General features: G+C 39.5%; 1 protein-coding gene and 1 pseudogene across 1 annotated transcript in view; one reads left to right on the top strand and one right to left on the bottom strand.

Moving 5' to 3' along the window:
- LOC141538777 (SAGA-associated factor 29 pseudogene) overlaps positions 1 to 11711 on the top strand; it is a 53507-nt pseudogene extending 41796 nt beyond the window's left edge.
- MYO1D (myosin ID) overlaps positions 1 to 12316 on the bottom strand; it is a 372129-nt gene extending 359813 nt beyond the window's left edge. Inside the window, exon 1 of the mRNA XM_074263605.1 lies at positions 11969 to 12316. Coding sequence (XP_074119706.1) covers positions 11969 to 12063 — 95 coding nt within the window. The 5' untranslated portion in view covers positions 12064 to 12316. The remainder of the gene's footprint in view (positions 1 to 11968) is intronic.
- Between the last annotated feature and the right edge of the window lie 13613 nt (positions 12317 to 25929).

The following is a 25929-nucleotide window of genomic DNA, read 5'->3' as shown; positions in this document are numbered from 1 at the left end:
TTTCCACTGATGGCTTCCTTATAGCAGGGAGATGATACTGGAACCTCAAAGGTTCTGCCAGCTGAACATCAGCACCAGAAGGTCCTAGGCAGGCTGGAAAGGCTTCCAGTTAGAGCAGACTGGGGCAGACTGTATGCCTGTTGTTCAAAGGACAACCTGGCTAAATGTAGGGGTTCACAGATATAAGTTATAGCTGTAGCTGGTTTTGGCTACAAAATATCCCAAACCATCTATTCAATCTCCTTCAGGGACATGAGTGCCAGCACTGAAAGCAAAATCAAAGACTCCTGAAGTATTTAAATATCAAATCATAAGCTCTAGATGGGCAAGGATCCATTTTATTGCCTTTGGATCCCAATCAAGGTACATTTTACACACAAAAGGTGCTCAATAATGGTTATGGTAAAAGTGATAATGTAATAAAAAGTACAAAGGGCTATGTGGGTTCACTTTTATCTTGAAGGAGATGGCCCTTGAGCTAAGCTTGGAAGAATGCCAAAGATGAGATTGGAGCAAGTGAAGATTGGGGGAAGAAGGAAAGATGAAGAATTTCTAGCAGAACTGTGTCACCCTAGTTAGGTAAAATCTACCTTCTATAGCAATGCTTCCACTCAGACCACACTAACAGGGGAACCAAATATCTCAGTTTCTACTGAGAGACAAACTTTCCTCTATAACTTCAAGGAAGCAGCTTTACTTGGAACCTCAGGAAAAGGAGCCAGAGGAAAAGAGAGAGTAATATGAAAAGGTAAGGAAGAAGAGATGGATCTATCCATTTACATTTAATGATTTTAAGAAGAGCCTCAGTTTAGTGTGGACCTTAAAAATTTGTCCTAGAAAGGCAGCTGAGAAACACTGTCTTAAGGAACACAAAAATTCATAATCCCTTCTTTTTCATATGCTAACGCTTGCTTTAGCTCATCACCTTCTCATTACCCTCTGACCCTCTGATTTGTGGCTCCTCGCACCTCCATTTAATGGCAGCACCAGCAGCCCTCTCTTCCCCTTACCTCAGCCCTTTGATTTATCCTGTACTGTTAGCAAAGTGTCAAAAGCCAGAGTTTCAGAAAGCTCTGATGGGCATAGGACACCATGCTAGAATCGATACAGGAAGTTGCATTTCACCAGAAAATGCCCAAGAATGGAGTGGAGAGGGAAAGGAGGAAGGAGTTAAGGGGATAGAAGTCACATAAGATGCCAGTTGAGGTTTCAATAATCACTGCTGGGGGGGAGAGAGGGAAATCTCAATTTTCAGAGCATCAACTCTACACTGTGCCCATACTTGTATAGACAAATGGAAAATGGTAAAAGGAACTTCTTTTTCTTTCTCTCCCCCACCTTTCTCTCCCTCTCTCATCTTCCCTCTCCTTCTCGGTCTCGGTTTCTGTCCCTGTCCCTATCTCTATCTGTCTCTGTCCCCTCTCCCACACTTCCCTCTCTTTCTCCTCTTCCTCTTTCTCTCTGTCTTCCTCCCTGTCTCTCTCTGTGTCTATCTCCATCTCTCTGTGTGTCTCTGTCTCTGTATCTCTGTCTCCCTCCCTGTCTCTCTCTGTCCCTCTATCTCTCTGTGTCTCATATAAACCTGCCAAAAGCAGAGAAACAGGCTCAACTTCCCCCCAAAAGGGCACAATACTACAGAACTTAATTAACCAGACCTGGAGTAAAAAGATCTAGTTTAGTCTCCTGACACTTCCCTTACTGTTTTGCCTCATCCTGGATAAATAATTTAACCTCTCTGGACCTTAGTTTCCTGATTTGTATAAATAAGGGAGAAAAATAAGACTTCCAGAGTGCCTCCCATCTCCAACTTTCTGATTCTATGAAAAAAAAAAGAGTCATTAGGTGGCTTTATACCATTTACAGCATATATATTATATAAAAATATATACTATATATATGCTGTATATCTAATATATAAGCTGTGAACATATAATATATGCTGTATATATAATATATATGCTGTATGTATGTGTGTATATCAATATCTATCTATCTATAAAGGATAGATATACCAAATGGAATCTTCATGGAAGGATTCAGCCTATACAGAAAGTTGCTCTGATCAAAGTAGATAACAGGAGAAAGATTCTGACCCAATTCAACAAGCATTTATATATACATAACTAGAAATATGCAGATAATAAGAGCCAGGAGAGACTTCAGAATCCACAAAACCCAGTGTTTTAGCACCGTGCAATGTTGGGCCCTTGGTTACCCTCCCCAGCATGTTTCCAATGCCCATGGGTTATCTGTAGCACTGCTGAATACCTCCAAACTCCAGGGCAGCTTTAGGAAGCTCCCCTCTAATCACATAGTTTAGGGAGCCACAGGAACCTGAAATTCTCAGAGAGGTTCCCCTCCCTCTCTGTACCCCTGCCCTAAGGGTCTCAGAGCTATGTATGCTGAGGTTTGTAACTGAACTATGGTCTTTTTAGCTACGAGAGTTGGCTCCAAGTCTCTTAGTTGGCTATCTGTATATGTCTATTAAACATCCCTCCAAAAAAACCTTTTTAAATTGAAGACACACACATACAGTTAATGTAAAGTAAGGCACCACATGGCTTGGCAAGTATAGGAGAGAAGAAAGAAGTGGGCACAGATGACAGAAATGGGAGTGAGGGAAAGAGCGGGATCAGGAAGATCTGGGCTTGCTTGAATCCTGCTTCAGATATTTCCTAGCTCTGGGATACTGAGCAAGTTACTTAACCTTTCTTAGCCTCAGTTTCCCCATCTATGAAATGATAATAATACTACTAGTTATCTCATAGGGTTGTCATGAGGACTAAATGCACTAATATCTACAGAGTGCTTTTCACACTTTAAATTGTCAAAAAATATCCCAGGGGCAGCTAGGTAGTGCAGTGGATAGACCTCCAGCCCTGAAGTCAGGAGGACCTGAGTTCAAATCTGGTCTCAGAAACTTAATACTTACTAGCTGTGTGACCCTGGCCAAGTCACTTCTCAGCAAAAAGCAAATGAATGAAAGAATGAATAAACAAACAAATAAATAAAAATTTTAAAAATATCCCAGGCATTTTTTGAAGGTGAAAAGAAACAAGCATATGGGAGGAAAGCATGCATTCTAACCTATGTTGATCTGCCAATAAATTAGTGTATGATCTTGGGAATATAAATTTACTTTGGGGGTCTTAATTTTCTTATCTATAAAACAGGGAGGGTGAATAGCTCTAAAATTTTATGAGTTAAACATTCCTGAACATTCTCATTTCCACTAGTTGCTTCTTTTTCTAAAATGCTGCATTTAATGACTGAACTAGTCTATTACTTAGCTCCATTCTGCCTTATATGGTCTCTAATTGTTTCACTGTGCTAATGTTATGTGCCCAATTAAACTATAAGCTCTTTTTTATGCTCCATAGCAGTCACTAGATAAATATAGAGTGGAATTGCAACATTTATGAATGAGCTCACTATGGTTAAATAAAGCTTTGTTTATCCCAGTATACATTTGGTTCATGAATGCTCCTCAAATTTAAGATTTTGCAACCATTCAATATTCACTGAACATATATTTGTAAAGCACTCACTATGTGCACAGCACTGTAATGAAAAACAATTCCTGTACTACAGGAGATTATATTCTCCTGGGAAAGGGTGGGACAGGGAGAATGACTATGCTGAAATGTAAATACAAGATAATTAGAGGTGGATGGGTACACTAACAACACAGTGGTGGTGGGGGAATCAGGAAAGCCTTCATGTGAGTGATGTAAGAGCCCGCCTCCCAAGGATGTTGAAATAATAAAATGTAAACTTTGGAAACTTTAAAGCTCTACAGAAATGCTAGCTATTTTTCACCACCACCAGCACCATTACCCCACCTCCATTATTAAAAGAAACAGAATTAGGGACAGCCAGGTGACGCAGTGGATAGAGCACCAGCCCTGAAGTCAGGAGGACCTGAGTTCAAATCTGGTCTTAGACACCTAACACTTCCTAGCTGTGTGACCCTGGGCAAGTCACTTAACCCAATTGCCTCTTGGGGGGAAAAACAGAAAGACAATCTTAAAGAGGTGAAATAGAGAGAGAACGTTCCAGCAATGAGGAACAGGCAATGGAATCCCTAGTAAGTAGATCAATTTTGTTGAAATGCAGTGTTCATGAAAGTGAGGAATATGTGATGAGTCTGGAAAGAGTGGTTGGAGTAAGATTGGTAAGGGATGCAAATATCAGGCTGAAAAGTTTGTTATATCTTCTTTCCCTTTTAAATCTTATTTATTATATATATATATATATATATATATATATATATATATATATATATATATATATATATATAAAAAACCTATTAAAGACTCGAGCAGGGAATTAGCATTAGGAAGCTTGAGAGCAACAATCCAGGGTAGAACACTGGATTTGGAGATAGGAAAACTTAAGTTTTTTGATACTTTTTTTAGCTGTGATACTTTTTAGCATCAAGTAATTTCTCTTCTTTATACCTCATTGTGTCATCTAGAGGATGAGGGGTTGGATGCAGTCTTTAAGGATTTTTCTAGGTCTAAAAATATATGATCTTAGTTTCTGGTTGGCTGAATAGAGGCAGGATTGGAAAGGGGAGGAGGGAAGCAGGGGCCAGGAGATTAATTAGGAATCCAGGTGAGAGACAATGAGAGCAGTCTTTACTACTACTAGGAGAACAGGAGGCAGCTTAAGTAGAGAGAAGAGGGCAATGAAATGTAATAAGTATTCATATAAGTGATTGTGAGAACCTAGAAAAAACAGTCCCAAGACCTGTATATGCCCCCATGACAGTTATGTTGCAAATGGAAACCAAAGGAAATTTAATTTCATTGCAGCTGAGCAATCGTACCTAGCTAGTGTAGCAAGTCTTGGAACTCTCAGTACATCCATTCCAATATTTTGCAAACTCAACATACCAGTGAACACATACCAGATCACACCAATGGACAATGTTTCCAAATTCATCATTAATACTTTATAACCAAACTCTACTGAAACTCTGAGTTCAATGGAGCATCCATTTCTAACATTGTTTCTATGAACTAAATGCCCTGTGTAATACTGTTTCATCTAACAGCATCCTTTATCAAGGAACCAAGGAGAGAAAGGACAGTATAAGACATAACTGGAGTCAGATCATGCTTCCAGTCCTAACTCTGCTATTCCATGTGATCCCAAGCAAGTCATCACACTTCTCTGGATCTGAGCTGAAACAGGAAGGATTTGGACCAGCTGAGCGCTAATGTCCCTCCTATAGATAAATCCACAAGTACGACTCAACACCAGTCACCGTGCTAGGGAACCAAGGATACAAGTACAGAAAACAAAATGATTCTCACTCAGATGAGACTTCTAGCTCTAGATCTCATAAAATTAACAAGATGTCAAGACAGGCATGACTTTCCATACTTAAAGCACAGGCAGTAATTTCATTAATGCCATGTTTTGACTGAAATTAAAAGAAAACTCAATGTCTCAATCTTCTGAGACAGTATCACAACAGACTTTCATATGAGGTCATGCATTTTGTATTCTCAAAGAGATTAAACTACAGAGGCAATCCCTAACTTGCATTGGGTGGGACTCCTGTGTTATTACTTTGTAATACAACAGGCAATGAGTGAGTTATAGCATTTTTTGCTTCCCCCAGAAGCTGTGCCCTATTCCCTCAGGTCTGTGCCTGAGGTAGCCTTCTGCTGTCCTGTGTGTGTGTGTGTGTGTGTGTGTGTGTGTGTGTGTGTGTGTGTATGCTCTAGAGTTTCTCTTACATCCAGCCTCAGGCATGGTGCTTATGGCCAGGGCTGCTTTATTGTGTCTTGTATTTCTTCTCATTGATCTACACAGCTGTTTTCTTATTTCTCCCTCACCTACCCACTTAAAAACAAAACAAAACAAATAACCCACTACATTATGTATTTTATTATTACCTGACAAGATACACACACACACACACACACACACACATTTGCATAACAAATATTGGTATTATTATCCACTGATGTAACTTATATCCATTCAATGCTTTTGTTAATTGTCTTCATGAGCTCATAGTAGGAACTTAAATAAGTGCTTCTTGATATATGCCATTTTAAAGGGGAATTAATACAATAACAATAATAATAATTCATTTATAACAATGTTATAAATGAATGATCCTCTGAATACCAAAAAAGGTCATAAGTTTTTAGTCCTAATGTATTAATGATGGAAACATTGTTCATTGAGATGATGTTATGTGGAGTTTGCAAAATGCCAGAATGGGTGTACTGGGTGAATAATCTAACTTGGCAAGGCAACTTGGTAATGGGCTTCTCTGAACTATATTAATCCTCAGATGAGTTATCATCACTACTCCATCAGTGGATCCAGAATCAATGATATTTCAGCTTGAAAGATTCCTCTTCCTTAGTTGATCTTCAATTAGAGGTCACTATGTGATTCTGAGGGCTCTTTTAGTTATGGTTTAAACTAGATGACCTCTAAGGTATCTTTTAAGTCTAAAAATCTGTGACCTGGCTTAGAATAGAATGGATTAAGCATTTATTAAGCACCTTATATGTACCAAGCATTGTGCTAAGTTCTTTACAAATATTATTTCATTTGATCTTCACAACAACTCTTGAGGTAGGTGTTATTATCATTATCATTTTACAAAAAAGGAAACTGAGTCCAATAATCTTGTGATGAAGAGAGCCAGCACACCCAGAGAGAGGATTATGGGAACTGAATATGGATCACAACAAAACATTCTCAGTCTTTTTGATGTTATTAGCTTGCATTTTGTTTTCTTAATAATTTTCTTTCCTTTTTGATCTGATTTTTCTTGTGCAACAAGAGACTTATTGGATTTAACATATATTTTAACATGTAAAACCTATGTTGGGTTGCTTGCCATCTAGGGAAGAGGGTAGGGGGAAGGAGGGGAAAATATGAAATATAAAGCTATGCAAGGATCAATGTTGAAAAATTATCTGTGCATATATTTTGAAAATAAAAAGCTTTTAAAAAAAGGAAACTGAGGCAGAAAGAGATTAATTGATGAATTCAGTGTCGCACAGCTGGTAAATGTCTGAGAATGGATTCCATAGGCTCAGTACTCTTATCTACTGTTCCAGCTAGATGCCAGGACTTCTTCCTAGTAGATTCTTCAAAAAAAAAAAAAAAATCCAGTCATTGTGAAGCCAAGATGAGGTAACTGATTTATAGATTCTTTGGAAAGCTTTATAATGCATGGTATAGACTTCAGTAGATTACATCTCATTAACTTCCTGTTTTTGTTTTTTAATGTTCTTAGTTTGGACACCAGTTCAGTTTTGCAATGGATAAGATCTCGGTTCCTTTCCCTCCATATTCTAGAGGTTAAATTTTATACCACTTTTTTCACCACTGAAATGACGCTGCACCTTGAGCGTGCCCACCATTCACTTCTCCATTCCCATTTGCATCATCTGTAATTTTGATTTTTCAGATACTATGAGCATTCCATGATTCACAGAATCCTCAAAGATAAAATGTTGAGAGGGGTTGCTAAGAGAAAAGCTTTAACTTGCTGCAATCAGTACAATCCAGCCTACTCTGTGATCTTATGAAGAGAAGCTTTCCTAAGTCTTCCCTTCTCAGGGATAAGCATACCCATACTGAGTCACCTTATCCATGTGTCTCATGATCTTGAGAACCTTCATCCTCCTCTGAATACTTTGCAGTTTACCAGCAGCTTAAAAAGGAGATACTGTGTACTAAACATAGTTCAATCACTATAGACCCATTGCCTCTCTACCTTTGGACACTTAAGACATTTCAAGATTTACATTAGCTTTTTGTGACTGTTGTGCTAAAAAGCTGGCACATATTGAGCTTGCAATCCACTGAAATCCCCAGATCTTTTTCAAATGGACTATAGTTAGCTCTACTTTCCTCACTTTATACTTTTTAAAAATCAGCTTTGAAAATATAAGACTTAAAAATTTTCCCTATTCCATCCTCTTAGATTGTCAACCAGTGTTTCAGTTAATCTTTCAAACTTTGAGTAAGATGCCAATTTGATAAGCACATCATTTGTGCCTATACACAGATTATGAATAATAACATGATTTTGATAAAAATGTTAAATACCACTGGCAGGGCCAACCACAGATTCCTGGGGGAATTTTGTTAAAGACTTCCTTCCAAGTTCACAGATGATCATAGAAAGACAGATTGAGAACCAGAAAGGAATTGAGAACCAGAGGTTACCGAGTCCAACTTCATCATTTTCAGATGAACACACTGAGTGTGGCCATAAGCAAGCCCCCTAATCTCTGGGAACCTGCTTTCTCATTTGTATAAAATCAGTAGGATAATAATATTTATAGTACATACCTCACAGAGTTGTTAGATTAGTAACATACATCAAGTGTTTGGAAAATGCTAAAGCGTCATATCAATATCAATTACTGTTATACTATCTTAGAGGGAATCCTTTTTCCATTTGGACTCTGAGCTGGTCCTCCTCCAGGATAGTGGCAGACAGTATAGCTGAGGATATGACTACCTGTCTCCTGATTTATGTATTCTTTGATATTAATAATAGTTAGCAACTAGATAGTATGTTAAGGTCCACTGAATGCTTTCATGTTATTTCATTTGAACCCTGACAAGGCTGGGAGGGGAGGCATTACTACGATGCTCATTTTACTGATGAGGAAACTGAGACAGAGAGATTGGGTGACTAACCCAGGATCATATAGCTAGTAAGTATCTGAGGCAGGATCTGAATTGAGTTCTTCCTGATCCCAAGTCTACCACTCAATGCACTAAGGAATCTAGCAACCTTGATAAGTTTGAACAGAGCCATCTCTTTTGTTATAGCTTTCAAAGAATATGATGTGATTTTAAACATATACATGTAACACACATGCACAAAAGTGTAATTTTATTGACTGGTATTATATGTGTATATACATATACACACGTAATTTGTATATGCAGGCATACATGCATATAAACATGCATGTGCACTGGGCAGTTGACTGACACAATCCTAGATAGAATTCTGAGTCTGGAGTCAGGAAAACAAGTTTAAATCTGACCTCCAACATTTGCTAGCTTGTGATCCTGGACAAGTCACTTCTACTTGCCTCAATTTCCTATAAAATCGGGATGATAATAATAGCACTTACTTCCCAGGGTTATTGAGATAATAAGTAAAAAGTGCTTAGAATAGCACCTGGTACATAAGCACTCTATAAAGGTCAAGTTATTATTATCATTATCACTATTTTATACATATATATACATATATATAAACACATATGCACATATACACATATGTATGTGTATTACATAGAAATATATCACATATTACATAAATCCATACATATGCATATATAGATATACACACTTTACTGAAGAAAAATCTTTAAGAATCATATATTTCTTTATAAACAAAGTATGCACTTGTGAACTTTTCATACCTTTGTGATCAGAAAGATTAATTCTTCTGGAGAATATGAAAGCCTGCCTCTAGGTTTTCATCTTCTATATATGGAGAGAACACTCTCAAGGTTTTATGGAGATGAGAAAGTAGTCAAGTGTGAATAGTTACTTTTGGAGTACGGCTTACTGTACTCCAGTAAGTACAGCTTACTTACAGCTTGGTTCTTAGAGGTTAAATAATTTGCCCAAAGTGACAGAGGTAAAAGGAGGTCTTTTTACTCTAGTATTAACCTTCTATTCTATCTGTCTCTTTCATATGGTTATGTTGTTTATGATTTATTAAATGTGATATGTATGTTCATTTTATTAAAAATAAATTGAGCATCAGGCCTATACTAGGACAGCCTCCTATTATAGCCTCCTCTATAAGAGAAAGCAGCATAATATGGTGAATAAATAGTCAGACTCAAAGTAGTTCCTTTTGCGGATCCATGAAGCCCTAAGTAAGTCACTTAATTTCTCATTGATAAAGTATGGGCCTGTGTTGGAAGAAGGGGTTTCCTAGTTCCTTGAAAACAGGTATTGTGGGAAAGAATGAGGAAGAGGGAAAGGGAGATTCCATTTGCATCATTTCAACATGTAACCTCTTTCTAGGAAGATAATGTTCAATAAATAGAAATGTGCTAATATTTTGAATCACAGAATTTTAGATACAATAAGGATAAGAACTTACATATAAGTAATACTTGATGGCTTCTATACCAGTATCTCAGCTGATTATCAAAACAACCTTCTGACAAATGCAGGACAAATATTCCATTTTTTTCAAATGGGAAAACTGAGGTTAAGGATCTGAACCAAGTTCACAATGCAGTAATTAGAGAACTAGAAGCCAGGTATTCAGACTTTCAGGAAATACTAAGTTTTTATCTCATCCTATTACCTCCCAACCTTGAGTACAATTCCTAAAGAAGCCTTAAATTTTACATTTTAGAAAGATGGGATGTTTAAAGCCCCAGCTGTTATGCTAACAATTGTTACCAAAAAGGAAAGTTTTAACAATTATTTCCCAGTAGATTACAAAAAATTTCCAGTCACAAATCAAAAGTGAAGAGTTCAAGATCTCTTTGGGTCTCAGTTTCCTCATCTGTAAAAATAAGGGGTTGGACCTGATTATCTCTGGGATCCCTTCCAACTGTAAAGTCTATAATTCTAACTGTGAGCAAACTTGGATCTTGACCTACACTTCATAATTTTATGGACTGTCATTACTTGCTGCAGGCTATAAAACTTTGGCAGAATGAAAGAATCCAGAAACTATAAAAACTAGAATTCAGATACATAGAAATTCCACTTAGAGAAACATAAAAATCAAGTTTCAAACCATTTCAATGCTCTGTATCTCCATGCAGCACTAATTCTATTATTTAAAATTTCATTCAAAAGAAAATTTCAGTATACTCCCTTTAAAAAAAAAAAATGATGTATGGGAAAAGAATGCTGAATTTGGAGTCAGGATGCCTTGGGGGGAATTCTGGCTCAGACACTTAATTATTGTATAGCTTTGGTTGTCACTTGACTTCTCTAAGGCTCAGTTTTCTCATCTGTAAAAAGAAGGAATAAAAAGGGCAACAGAGAATAGAACACCTGCCTTGGAGACCGAAAGATCAAAGAATCATAGATTTGGAGTTGGACAGACAGGACCTGGAAATCCATTGAGTTCAACTTCCTCTTAACCCATTTTGCAGATGAGGAAGCTGAGGTAAAGCTGAGGGCTGGAGGAACAGCTAGTCAGTGTCGGAGGCGGGATGTGAACCCAGAGCTGCTGACTCCAGTTTCACTGCCCTATCCATTACACGACGTTAACAAACTTGGCGTGGATTCCACGTCCTGGCTCTGACAAACACCAGGACCCTGGCCAGATCACCTAACCTTTCAATTACACCCCCCCCCCCCCCCCCCCCCGTAACTGTTAATAGTCAGTTGCAAAAGCGCTTTGTAACCTCCAAGTGTTTGTTATCCAGGCTTGCTGCTACATTAATGGCACTGGGAACTCTTGGCTGAAGGAACTTTAGCTACCAGCGCAAACTGGCACCATCTTTGTAACTTAGAATCTCAAGGAGAGAATAGCCTGGAGCACCGAGGGACAGACGGAGATTCGATCATCCAGAAAGACGGAGCCCGAAGAAACACCGGGAACACTGGAAGAGCCCAAGTCACAACCAAACAAAAATCGCTACCCTTGGAGAGGTGCTCTCGGCACCCGCAAGTTCGCGAAGCATTCCTCGGAACCCCGGGGACTTTGTCCACTTTAGTTTAAAGCAACTTCGAAAACGGACAACGCCCCGGAAAACAGCGCGCTGGGAACCCCAGCCTCCCAGCCGGAATGACGCGAGGGGGCAACTGCAGGGAGGCAACTTGGACTTGGGGGATGCCCGCGACGGAGCCGCTCGGTCCCCTCCCCGGCCCCCTCCCTCTGCCCCCGCCCCGCCTCGGCCCGCGCCAGGCGCAGAGCATCCTGCCCTCGCAGGGGGTCGCGTCCCCCCCTCCCCCCACCGCCGTCCCCGCCTACCTGAGCCGGAGGTTGGCCATGAACTCGGACATAGAGACCGAGTCCATGAGCACGAAGTCCGCCTTGCCGAACTCGAGGCTCTCTTGCTCCGCCATGGCGCGGGTTGCACAGGTGGGATCCCGGCGGCCGAGGATGGAGGCGCGGGCCGGTCTGGGCCGGGCCGGACTGGGCTAGGCTTGGGGAGATCTGAGGCCCCCCGAGGACAGCGAGGCTGGCGGCGGCCCGGACTGAGGCGGGCAGGGCCGGGGATGCGCTGGCAGGGCGGCACGGTTCGTGGCGGAGGCGTCTCCGAAGAAAGCCCAGACCCGGCAGTTTCCGCTCCTCCCGCTGCGGCTGCCCGGGCGCTGTGGGAGACGGGAGACCGAGACGGAGACAGCGGCGGCTGGTCCCGCCCTGGTCCGGCCCGGCCCCGCCCCTGCCTGGCCCTCTGCTCCCCTTCCTCCCCCTCCTCTCCACCTCCTCCCTCGGAGGGGGCCGCCCAGCTGGGCCAGCAGCCTCCGCCCCCTCCTCCTCCGCCCCCTCCTTCTGCTCCACACCTGGGCCGCGCGCACGCAGCAGCGCGACACCGCCGGGGTCCGGGAATGCGCGCGCGCCCGCGCTCTGGGCTGTCCCCGCTAGCGCGCGCCCGCCTGCCCACCCACTCGAGCTCGTGAGCCGGCTTCCCCGAAGCGGCTGCGCCCTCTGTGGGCCGGCCACGCGTCTGGGCTCGGGTGGAGGTGGAGCGTCGGCTGGGAGTTTTCCAGTTTTACTCTACCAGGGAATGTTGGGAGAGCCCTCGGGAATCCGAAGAGCGGAGTTTAAAGTTGCAAGGAACGGTAGAGACCGCATTTTACAGAGAAGGAAACTGAGGCCCAGAAAGTCATGTAACTTTCCCAGTGTCGCTCGGAGGTCTTTGGCAGAGGCGGGAGAACGATTCCACTGAGAAAACGTGGGTCCGGCTCTCCTTTTCTCCTCTCCATCCTTACACTGGCTTTGTGACGCTGGTCAAGTCATTTGCGTGCACCAGCACCCTCTAAAAGATTGGCAGAAGGAGGTTCCTGGTCCGGGAGTTCCCGCTATCAGTGAAATTCCAGGTTCACTTCCCCATCCCCCCATGGAAACTAATTTTTGCCTGTCTCTTTTGAATCCCGCTGCTCTTGCCCCAGATGCCCAATAACAGCAGTGGAAGATTAGTTCCTTCTACACTTTTAGGGTTAAAAAGAGCTTCACCTAGAGCCGCTCTGTAAGGCAGATAAGTGCATTTTGAAACCCAATTTTACAGAGTTCAGAGGACTTAAATAACTTACTTGGGATTACATAATAAATGTCTGATTCAGGTTCCCCCAAGAATATGGCCTCTTCCTAATGACCTCCTTCCAGCCAAATTGTGCCTTCCTGGTTGTATTCCTCACCAGAGGTGCATACAACCCACCAGGGTGTCCTCTGGATTTGCTCCAACCCATATTGATCTCTCTTCTTAGTAACTTTCACTATCACTTTTGTCTAGGTTGTGCACCTAATAATATCTTGCTAATAATAACACCATTATTTGACCTCTTCCTGTCTCATCTCTTTCACATAGAGGGGAGGGGGGAAATGTCAGCTAAATTAGAAGGTCCTATAGGTCAAGAACTCAAAAGAGCAAAGATTTAGAGCTTGCAAGTCTTAATATTTCTGTTTCTTAAGAACTTTCTCATTTTTCAGATCAGGAAACTGAAGAACAGTGATTGTGTCCAAGGTCTCACACAGCTTTCTAAGTAGTAGATCTGTGCTACTCAGGTCCTCAGTTCTTCCCACTGAATCTCAATTACTCTCACACCCTAGCTTATTTTCCTATGTCCCCATTGCCACAGTGCCTTGAATAAAGGTGGGTGCATAAACACTGAATAAATGATAAATTATGTAATTATATATTATAAGATCACGTAGGCTCATAGCTCTTGAAATGGACAGATTTCTGTCTAATTCCCCCTCCCCTTTGTTTGTTTGTTTGTTTGTTGGGTTTTTTTTTGTTTGTTTTGTTTTTTTTCTGAGGGCAATTGGGGTTAAGTGACTTGCCCAGGGTCACACAGCTAAGAAGTCTTAAAGTTCTGAGACCAGATTTGAACTCAGGTCCTCCTGATTTCAGGGCTGGTGCTCTATCCACTCCACCACCTAGATGCCCCTTAACCCCTTATTTATAGAGGAACAAACTGAGATGATACATTGATTGGTCTAAGGTCACATAATTATTACCAGAAGCAAAATTTGAACCCAGATCCTCTATGTTCCCAAGTTGAATAGTAAGTTGTCTATCTGGAGCTCTGCCTGAGGTAATAGATAGAACACTGGACCTGGAATTAAGAACCTGAACTCTAATCCAAACTAGCTGTGTCACCTTGGGCAAGTAGCTTCATCCTGTTTGCTTAGGTTTCCTTACCTGTAAAATGAGCTGAAGAAAAAAATGGCAAAACTACTCCAGTATCTTTGTCAACTCCCCCCCAAAAAAACCCAAAGAAACAAAAAACAGCCCCAAATGGGTCACAGAGAATTGGATATGATTGAATAGCAAATTATAATATAATAATATATATAATCCTGAGTTTAGAATCAAGAGAATGAAGGTACAAATCCTATCTCAGAGCTTTTACTGTATGATCATGAACAAGTCATATAAGACAGACTTTCAGAGTATCAATATCTTCATCTATAAAATGAGGAATAATAATATTTTTACTACCTACTTTGGAGGGTTATAGTGAGATATAGGGAAAGTGGTCTGCAAATCTGACTGTGATCTTACTTCCATTAATGGGAATATATTGCAATGGCTTTTGTCCATAGATGCTCCACCAAAGGGAGGCTCCATTTTAAATAGGCTTTTGTGAACTGGCTTATGAAGCCAACCTTTAATGTACGGTTACCTTATAAATATGTTACTATCTGTGTGACCCTGAGCCTCAGCTTGCTCAGTTGTAAAATGAAGGAATTAGACTAGGTGATCTCTAAGATACATTTTGGATTTAAAGCTATGCTCTTACACTATTAATCCTTATCTCTACCTGTTGAAATCCATCTGAAGACAGATCTTATGTCAGACTTATGGCATATAGATCATTGAACAGAGTCAGGAAGATGTAGATTGAATTTCTGCTCCTGACACTTCCTAACTATTCCTTATTGTGTGATCATGAGTAAGTCACTTAATGTCTCTCATTTATTTAAAAAAAAAGTGTAAGAGTTGGGGGAAGGTTGAACTATATGATCTTTAGGATCATTTCCCGCTCTAAATCTACTCTCTTATCATCCTACATCCTTAAGTAATCTTGTCCTCCAATTTTTATAATTTTTCTGTATCTCTCTTCCTTACATGTACAGCATATTTACAGCATACATGTCTTGGACAACCTGTGATGTATAGGAGCATACCTCATTTTACTGTGTTTTGCTTTGTTGTGCTTCACAAATACTGAGTTTATAAACTGAAGATTTGTGGTAACCCTGCCTTGAACCAGTCTACTGGTACCATTTTTCCAACAGTATGTACTCATAATATGTTTCTGTTTCATATTTAGGTAATTCTTGTAATATGTCAAACCTTTTCATATTATATCTGGTATAGTGATCTGTGATCGATAATCTTTGATATTATGATTATAATTGTTTTGAGGCTCCATGAACCTTACCCTCATAAAATGGCAAACAAATAAATGTATGTGTGTTCTGACTGCTCCATTGATGGATCATCCCCCTAGCTATCTCCCTATTTTGAAATTAAGTCAGTTAATAATCCTACAATGGCCTCTAAGTGTTCAAGTGAAAAGAAAAGTCAAGTGAAGTTGCAAAATTGTTATCTTATTTTAAGAAACCGCCATAGTCACACCAACTTTCATCAACTACCACCTTGATCAGTCAGCAACCATGAACATTGAGAAAAGACTGCCCCCCCACCACCAAAAAGCTAATGACTTATTTGAAGTCTCAGATTTTTTTTAGCAATAAAGTATTTTAATTAAAGTATGTAAATTGTTTTGTTTATTACATATTTAATAGACGGCAGTATAGTGTAAGCATAACTTTTATATGCACTGGGAAACCAAAAATTCATGACTCACTTTATTGCAATATTCGCTTTATTGTGGTAGTCTGGAACTGAACCCATGATATCTCTGAGGTATGCCTGCATTTAAGGTCCTTGATGGCAACACAGAATAAGTCCTTAATAAAATGTTGGTTTCACTGAAACTCACTGCATTGAAAACCAAGAAAACAATATACATAATGACTACATCATTCGTGGAAAGAACAACCACAAAGAAAATTAAAAATGAATGTTGCAAAAAGAACAAACATGGCATGAGAAAAGAAATATAGGCACATACTCCCACTGACCCTTTCAAGAAGGAAGGACCCACTTGTATTGGCCATGTCTTCAGACTTTTTCAATATGTTAATTGGTTAAGTTGACTTTTCCCTCTACTTTTCTCCTTTATTTCTTTTTAAAAAATGCTATTTACTTTATGGGATGGCTCTCTGAGGGAGGAAGAAAAGGGATATTGGGGAAATGATAGAAAGAATGGTTAAAAAAAAATACTCAGGTAGAATTTGGACTCAAGTCTTCCTGATTCCAAGTTCAGCTTTCCACAGAAAGTCCCTGATGTAAAGAATGCCTTTCTATCTTGGTCTTAAAAAATAGAACTTTATACTATTTTGAGCTGGAATGGATTTCAAGTTCACATTCATCAAGCCAAGGAGTTCTTAATCTTTTGTGTGTTATGGACCCCTTGGGCAATCTGGTGAAGCTTATAGATCTTTTTTAGACTAATAGTTTTCAGTGTGTAAAATAAAATAGAGAGGGAACTATCTTGAAATATAGTTGTCTTCATTATTATTTTTTGTACCTAATAACAAATCAAAATATTTTAAAAAACCTTGAGTTCATCAGTCTTTACATTAAGAATTCCTGATTTAGTCCAATCTTTTCACTTTACAACTAAGGAAATTGAGGGCTGGCAAGATTAAAGGACTGTCCAAGGTAGCCCAATTGGAATTTGAAGTATAAATTTGATTAGAATATAAGTACTTTAAGACCAGGATTTTGTCTTGTATCCTCAAAACCTAGGACATAGTGAGTGTGTAATAAACACTTGAATCAATTGAACTAAGGTTCTTTGACCACATATTTGGAGCTCTTTAAATAATTTTCTTCTCATGCCATTTTTTTAAGAGATGGGGGGAGACAAAGTGTAGGAGACTCCATCCCCAGAACAATGTGATGATCAAGTACAAATAATAAAGTACAAGGAAGGAAGTGATATCTACCCAAAATGGGCTTCATTGGGTGCCTAACATCTTTTTAAGGAATTCCTTATGAACTAAGCCCTTTGAACAGTCCACTAAGGTCCAGCAGTCAACCTGTCAACAAACATTTGGGATGGACCTTCTATGTGCCAGGCTCTGTGCTAAGTGCTGGGGATGAAAGGCAAAAACAACACAAAAAGAGGCAAGAAAACAGTCCCTGTTCTCAGGATGCTTGCTGTCTAATGGGGTAGGCAACATGTGTGTGGTGAGGGACCTGAGTGGACATACTAGACACACAAAGACAGAATGGATGGTAATCTCAGGAGGAAGATCAGGATTGGGAGTGGGGGCGTAGAAAAGCTCCCTGCAGAAGATAGCATTGGAGCTGAATCTTGAAGAAATTCAAGAGGACATTTTGGGCATGGAGGATAGGCAAGGAGTCAAGATGGAATCTTGTGTTGGAAGAAAAGCAAGAAAGTTATCTCTGGTCCTGAAATACTTGGAGGGGATAAAGCCTAAGAAGAAGACCAGAAAATGGAAAAGAGCAGATTGGGAAAGGTTTTGAATGCCAAAAGGGGGGGGTTATTTTTCAATCCTGGAGATTATAGGGAGCTAATGGAGTTTCTTATGTATGTGTGAACTGTGCTTTTAGGAAGATCACTTCCATAGCTGAGGGGAAGAAATATTGAATTGAGGAGTGATTTAGGGCAAGGAGATCAGCCAGAAAGCTGTCTCTCACACACATCCTGAGGCAATCAGGGTTAAGTGATTTGTGTAGGGTCACACAACAGTAATGTCTGAGATTCCATTTGAATTCAGGTATTCCTGACTCCACTGTGCTATCTAGTTGCCCAGAAGACTATTTCAATAGTTCTCCCCTTTTAGTTTCCCTGGCTTTCTTCAAGTCCCAGATGAAGTCCCATTTTCTACAGGAAGCTTTTCCTGCTCCTTCTTAATTCCAGTGCCTTCTCTTTCTTTATTATATCCTATTTCTCCTATATAGTTTGTTTGTAGATAGTTGTTTGCATGCTATGTCTCCTCACTCTTTCTTCTGTCCCACAATAGACTGGGCTTCTTAGGAACTGGAACTGTTTATTCCTTTTCTTTGTTCCTCCAGCATTTACCACAGCGCCTTGTATTGTTATTTGTTGACTGACTGAATAGCCCAGGTGAGAACACTGAACTTCAGGGGGGAAGCTGAAAAACATGCTTCAAAAAAACAAACCAAAAAAACATGGCCCATTGTCTATTTCTATTTGAAACATCCACAAGGCTGTGCATACTAGAGCTGTTTCATTTTCATTGACTAGCTGATTTGGGCAGTGATTTTCTTTTTTCCTCAAAGGTCCTTTCCAGACAACAATCACTACATAAAATAAACTCTTTATTACGCACAAGTGGATTATCTATGGCAGAAGTTTAATAACAGTTTAGTTTCCTGTTCTGGGTACCTGCCCCTTTCTGTCAGTTAGTGTGTATTCTAGGAAGATAAACTCATTTCAATATTATCTAAGCAAAACTTAAGCAGTGAGGCAAATCCCTGGCTGCAAAAGAAACCCATAATATATTCAAAGCCTAATGTAAATGATTTGAGTGCTGTCTGCTGCTCTGAGATTGTACCAGACACTCCCTCTGCTTGTAAATTCAGAGAACTGAAAATTGATTCTGGGCAAGTATTACTGGTAAAGTTTACTTCTCCACAACCTTCACACATATGAGAGATGTCTCAAAGAAAAGGTTTCTTGGCCAATGGAGCTATGAAACCCCAGGCTCAGAAAAGGTTATTTCTTCAGCAGACAAACAAGATTCAGCAGTCAATCAACAAGCATTTATAAGATGCTTGCAACATGCCAGGCACTGTGCTAAATTTTCAGGATACAAAGAAAGGCAAAAGATAGTTTTTGCCTTTAAGGAACTAATAGATTCATGGGGAAAAGACATTATTTATGTTAAAAAGACATTATTTACATCTTGAAAAGCATATTGTGAAGAATTTCAGATTCCAAACAGGATTTTATATTGGATCTTTGAGATAGGAGGGAGACACAGGAATTTATTGAGTAGGGGATGTGGCTTGGTCAGATCCATTTTAGGACAATTGACTGGGACTGGGGAAACCAGCCTGGCCACCTGGAGCAGAACCTCAAAACCATGACAAAATCAACCAAGAGTTCTTAATAAATACCTACTATGAGCCAGGCTCTATAGTAGAGAAAAGGACAAGAAGAAATAGTCCTTGATTATAAGGAGTTTCACTTGAAGAACTTCTGAGAGTTGGTGATGTTTGAAACAATCCTTCCTAATTTCACTTTGAACAACTGATATTATTAAGAAAGCTTAATGGATAGGTGACTTTTACCAGCTAGTCCTACTTCTGCCCAGTGGAGCCAAAAAGAATGAAGGAAGGCAGTGTGACAGAAGGGAATAGATTCCCACACTTAGAATCTTGAAGATCTGGGTCCCAATTCTTCCTCATATACTTGTGTGACTTTGAGCAAGCAAGCACAACTTCTCGACATTCATTTTCCTTTTCTATAAAATGAAGTGTAAGCTGGAGGACCTCCACATCTCCTCCTACTTCTAAATCAATGATCCAATAAACCTAATTCTTCCCACATGAAAATCTTTCACATAACAATAACTGCTGTTATAAATCCTCTGAGTCTTCTCCCATCTAAGCTAAGCATCCTCAATTTCTTCAACTCACTTTCCTATAGCTTGGTTACAAAATCCTTTAACTATCCAGGTAAATCTCTTCTGGCTGTGAGTGAACCTAGACATGTCCAGACACTTTGAAATATCCAGGATTCTTCTCACAACATCATTGAATCTTTCGATTGGTATGTCTTGCCCTTTCCTCTTTTCCATACTTCCTCAATTAGTATGATTCTTACTTATGTCTTTTCCAGTTCTGTGTTAGATCTGCCCAATTCATTAAAAAAAAGCTAGCATTTATATATTATTTTAAACTTTGCAAAGCATCTCACATATGTTATTTCACTGATCTTTATGCCAGTCTTGATAAGGAAAATGCTACTATTATTTCCATTTAGCAAGTGAAGAAACTGGGGCAGACAGAATTTAAGTGACTTACCCAGAGTCATTCAATTGCTAAGTGTCAGAGAATTCAGGCATTCCTGATTCCAGGTTCAGTGTTCCACTTAACTGAAAGACTTCCTCTGGATTTATAAATTTTTTCCTAGGTCCTAGAGAAACATTCTGCTGTTCATTTGTTATTCTTCACTGTTGCTGCTTGATTTTTTTCTGGCAAAGTGCCTTCTCAATAATGTCTTTTCTATTACTTTGTTGCACAAACCTTATTGGTAGGATGCTTGGAATTATCTAAATCTTTTCATTGCTCTAGACATTACCTTTATTTTTTATTCTTCTGAGATCATGATATTCCATGGTTCACAGGCATATGGCATTACTGGGAGACTATAGTATTCGGTTTGGGTTCACAGAACACCCTACTTACGCTTCTTTCAGGTGCTATCCACATGAAGTTTTTTTTTTACTATCTACTTCTGTATCCAGTTCATAGTTCATCTACAGCATGTCTATCCATGTGATATGACAAGCAATGTGGTGTAGTGAATAGAGACAGCTCTTTTCCCAAAGCCGGGAAGTTCAAGTCCTGCCAATGACATATTCTGGCTGTATAATCCTGGCTAGACTATGCAACCTTTTGTGTTCTAGGCAGCTCTCCAATATAAGTTGCAGAGAAATATTGTATTGGTAGAGTACAACAAGAAGTTGTATTGGTAGAGGAAGTTTCCTCATTCAGTAGAACTCCATACCACTGAAATCACAAGTTCTATCCTATGCCCCATTTAGGTCTGTATATTTCAATGGACTAACTAACTAAAATTTTGCATTTTCTAATCTGTGTACTTCTCATTCACTTGGTTTTTTCCCCAATGTGATTAGTTAGACTTGTCTTTATTAACTGACAATGGATTTTACTGAGAAAATTTTGTATTGTTTTGAGGCTTGATGCAATCAAGACAATGACATCTGTAAAAGAGAGCATAATGTTAGGGTAGGATGTAGGTAGATAGAATGCTGAGCCTGGAAAACCTGAGTTCAAATGTGACTTCAGATACTTACTAATAGTGTAACTTTGGCAGGTCATTAAACCTTGTTCTTCGTCTTTTTTTTAAATTAATTTTATAATTATAAATTTTTTTGACAGTATATATGCATGAGTAATTTTTTTTATAACATTATCCCTTGTATTCATTTTTCCAAATTTTCCCCTCCCTTGCTCTACTCCCTCCCCTAGAAGACGGGCAATCCCATACATTTCACATGTGTTACAGTATAACCTAGATACAATATATGTGTGTAAATCCAATTTTCTTGTTGCACGTTAAGAATTGGGTTCCGAAGGTATAAGTAACCTGCATAGAAAGACAGTAGTGCTAATATTTTACATTCACTTCCCAGTGTTCCTTCTCTGGGTGTAGTTGTTTCTGTCCATCATTGATCAACTGGAAGAGAGTTGGATCTTCTTTATGTTGAAGATATTCACTTCCATCAGAATATATCTTCATACAGTATTGTTGAAGTATATAGTGATCTTCTAAATCTTGTTCTTCTTAACCCATTGGAGAAGGAAATGGCAGACCACTCTAGTATGTTTGGCAAGAAAAACCAATGGACAATAGGGTCACAGTTTCCTGATCCATGAAGAGGAAAATAGCAATGTTACCCACCTCATTGGGTTGTTGTGAGAATCAAATGATGGTGAATTGTTGTCCTTCATTCTCAAAGAAGACCAAAATAATACCTATGTTGGAGTCAAGTTACAGTATGTCCACTTTGGATGGTCAGACCAATAGAAGCTCAGAAGATTCTAACCAGGTCAAGTACAAATAGTCTATATGAACATTTGGATTAGAGATGTCTCTAAATTTGTACTTCTCATGTTTCTTTTGAACTGTTGTAATTCTACTGAGCTCCCAGATTACAATACCTTCTTTGATGAATGCTGGACAGTTTTTTGCTGGTGTCTCACAATTGTTCCAAAGTTCTTCATAGAGACCTTGAGAATGTCCTTGAATCACTTCTTCTGACTTCCATGTGAGTGCTTGTCTTGTGTGAGTTCTTTGCAAAAAAGTCTTTTAGGCAAACCTACATTTGCTCTGTGAAAAATGTGGCCAGCCCATTGGAGAACCAAGCTGTCTGCCATAGGTTTGAATGCCTGGAAGGTCAGCTTGAGAAGGAACCGCAGTGTCCAGTTCCTTATCCTGTCCAGTGATCTTCAGATTCTCCTTAAGAAAGACAATTCATATTCTATAACAAATGATCAGCAGGGTGATTTCAGAGAGTTCTGGAGAAACTTACATGAACTGATCTAAGTGAAGTGAGCAAAACCAGAAGAACATTGTATATGATAATAGCAAGATTATAAGATGATCAATTCTGATGGATGTGGCTCTATTCAACAATGAGATGATTCAAACTGTTGTTGTTCAGTTCTAATTGTTCAGTGACAAAGAGAGTCATCTGTACCCAGAGAGAGGACTGTGGGGACTGAATGTGGATCACAACATAGCATTTTCATTCTTTTTGTTGTTGTTTGCTTGCATTTTGTTTTCTTTCTCATTTTTTCCCTTTTTGATCTGATTTTTTTTTGTACATGATATTTTTAGAAAGAAATATGGGGGCACAGTGGATAGAGCACCAACCTTGAATTCAGGAGGACCCGAGTTCAAATCTGGTCTCAGACACTTAACACTTCCTAGCTGTGTGACCCTGGGCAAGTCACTTAACCCCAGCCTCAAAAGAAAAAAAAAAAGAAAGAAATATGTATAGAGGAATTGCACATGATTAATATATATTGGATCACTTGTCAAATGAGGAAGGTGGTGGAGGGAAGGGAGGAAAAAATTAGAACACAGGATTTTGTAGGGGTGAATGTCAAAAATTATCCATGTATATATATAATTAAAAAAATAAAGACAATTCAAATGAAAATGATTCAGTTTCCTGGCATAGCACTGGAAGACTGTTCAAGTTTCACAGGTATAAAGCACTGAGGTCAGTACAATGGCTCTGTAGGCCTTTGGTTTGTTAGGCAGTTCAATATCTCTTCTCCCTCGTTTTCCTTCAAAGCCTCCTAAACACTGAACTAGTTCTGGCAATTCATGTGTCAACCTCATCAACTGTGTGGATATTCCTGGAAAGTATACTGCCACGGTGAACTAATCCATAGCTTTCAAAATCTCTGCATGTGCTGTAACCAGTGGTTCAATATATGAATAATATGGTGCTGGATATTGGAGAACCTCTTTGGTGTTAATTATTAGGACAAAATTAGCACAGCAGCAGAGACTCTATCTGTATTTTGTTGCATATCAGCCTCAAAGACTGCACTGAATACATAATCATCTGTGAACAAAAAAGTCACATACCAATTCTCCCTCAACTTTAATCTTTTCAAATTAAATAATTTGTCATCAGTGAGGTAGCTGACCTTGATGTTATGATTTTGCTGAGGCAATTGGGGTTAAGTGATTTGCCCAGGGTCATATAGTTGGGAAGTATTAAGTGTCTGAGGTCACGTTTGAACTCAGGTCCTCCTGACTTCAGGACTGGTGCTCTATCCACTGAGCCACCTAGCTGCCCTTCTTGATATTATTTTTGTCCTTGTTGAAGGGATCTGTCACCATTGAAAATATCACGTGTGGGAACAAGCACACAGTCCTGCTTCACTTCCTTGGTGACTGGGAAAATACAAGAGCATTGTCCATTATCCATAACCCGGGCAAAAATGCCATCATGAAACTGGAATACAGAGATAAATCTCTCTGGGAAATCAAATTTTGCCATGATCTTCCACAGGCCCTCACAATTGACAGTATCAAAGGCCTTGGTCAGATTGATGAACGTTGTATACAGCGCTCTCTTTTGCTCTTGACACTTATCCTGGAGCTGTCAGGCAGCAAATACCCTATCAACCCCTTCCTCTGCCTTTTCTGAAGTCACACTGTCTCTCAGACAAATGACCATCTTCCAATTGAAAGATAAGACTTTTAAGAAGGGCTCTGGTAGGAATCTTCCCAGAAATTATTGAGAGGAACCCTGCTGTGATTTTTTACAAAATAATCCATTTCCTTTATTGAGATGGACAATGGAAACATCCTTGAACTCCTGGGGGATAGCCACTTTTGCTATATTACCTGGAAGATTTCAATCAACATTTGCATGAGCAGTAGACCTCTCCCCCCTCCCCCATATATTCTGCTAGGATGGAATTAACACCAGATTCTTTGCCATAGGACAGGAGCTGAATGGCATTCAAGTTTGACCAGAGAGGGATTGACCTTAACCTGAGACATACAGTTAATGTCTTCAGCATTGGTCAATGATGACCTGTTGAAAATAGTATGGAAGTGTTCAGCTCATCCCTCAAGGATGATCTCAATGTACTGAGAATTCTCATGGCTGAGAATTGAGATGTTCCATAGGTTTTTAGCCCATATATGGTTTTCAGGGCATCATGATAAAAACACTTTGAATTGTGACTATTTGTATAACATTGAATTTCATCTGTCTCTTTAAGCTTTTGATAGAGTTAAATGCTACTTTCTTAGAGATGTTTGTACTATCCTGCTGGTAAACCCTGTAAAGTTTTTGCTTTTCATTTAGCAGCTTCTGAATTTCCCCATCATTTTCATCAAATCAATCTTGTTGTTTGTGAGTGTTCAGGCCTAGATGAGTAAATGCAGTACTGTATACCAAATTTCTGAAAGTGCCCACTCCTTTTGTGCTTCACTGTTGCTGACCAAGTGTTGGCTCAGCTTTCCCTCCAAGTTAACAACAAACTTTTTTTCAGTAGGAAAAATGCTCTAATTGGTTGACATTAAGTCTTCTGGTTTTGGGGGCAGGCATTTTTGTTAATTACTTGAAGAGGCTAAGTCTGATTAGTCCAGCACTTTGAGCCACATGTCACCTTTGTTGCTCTCACATCCTCTATCTCTTCTCTTTATAATGATGTAGTCTATTAAATGCCTGTATTTGCTGTGAGGGAGTAATTCATGAAGTTTTATTGCATTTAGATAAACAGAAGGTTGAGGAGAAGGTCATAAGATGTACAAAGTCTTCAGAAGTGACTGTTGTTATTGCTGTTTATGACTCCATTCTTCCCAAGGATTTCCTGACATGTCTCACAATCTATGTGCTTATTAATGGCCTTAAATTTACAATTACAAGCTTGGCTCTTTTGGCACATCAGTGATGAGAGTCTCCAGGTCTTCACAAAATTTTCTTTTGACCATATCAGAGTTCTTCATGGAGCATAGGTATTGATGATGGTGGTTTGGTGTTGTCTTGCAAGTGATTGTCACTTTGTCGTGAGCTTGTCGTTCAATCCTTTTGGAGGCTTGTTGAATAGTTTAGTTTTGATTGTAAGACTTATGCTAGCTTCATGGTACTTCAGAAAACTCCAGGAAAAAACATGCATCCAGTTCTGAATGTAGTAAGCTGGACTTCATTTGCCAACCTTGTTTCTCTCAGAACTCCTAGTTGTTTTTTGCAACAAGAGCTTTTGTCTTTCAAATCTACTAGATTTTGTGTTGTTCATAAACATGATCCCATTCCATGCATTATTAGTTAGTGGAATCATTTTTGCAAAAGTTTTTTTGAATATTGTGTTTTGACTGCAGGATAGGATTTCTGCCTGCCTCTGTAAGTAG

Source organism: Sminthopsis crassicaudata, chromosome 4, assembly GCF_048593235.1.
Source record: "Sminthopsis crassicaudata isolate SCR6 chromosome 4, ASM4859323v1, whole genome shotgun sequence".
NCBI lineage: Eukaryota > Metazoa > Chordata > Mammalia > Dasyuromorphia > Dasyuridae > Sminthopsis > Sminthopsis crassicaudata.
This window is presented reverse-complemented; position numbering and strand designations above follow the sequence as displayed.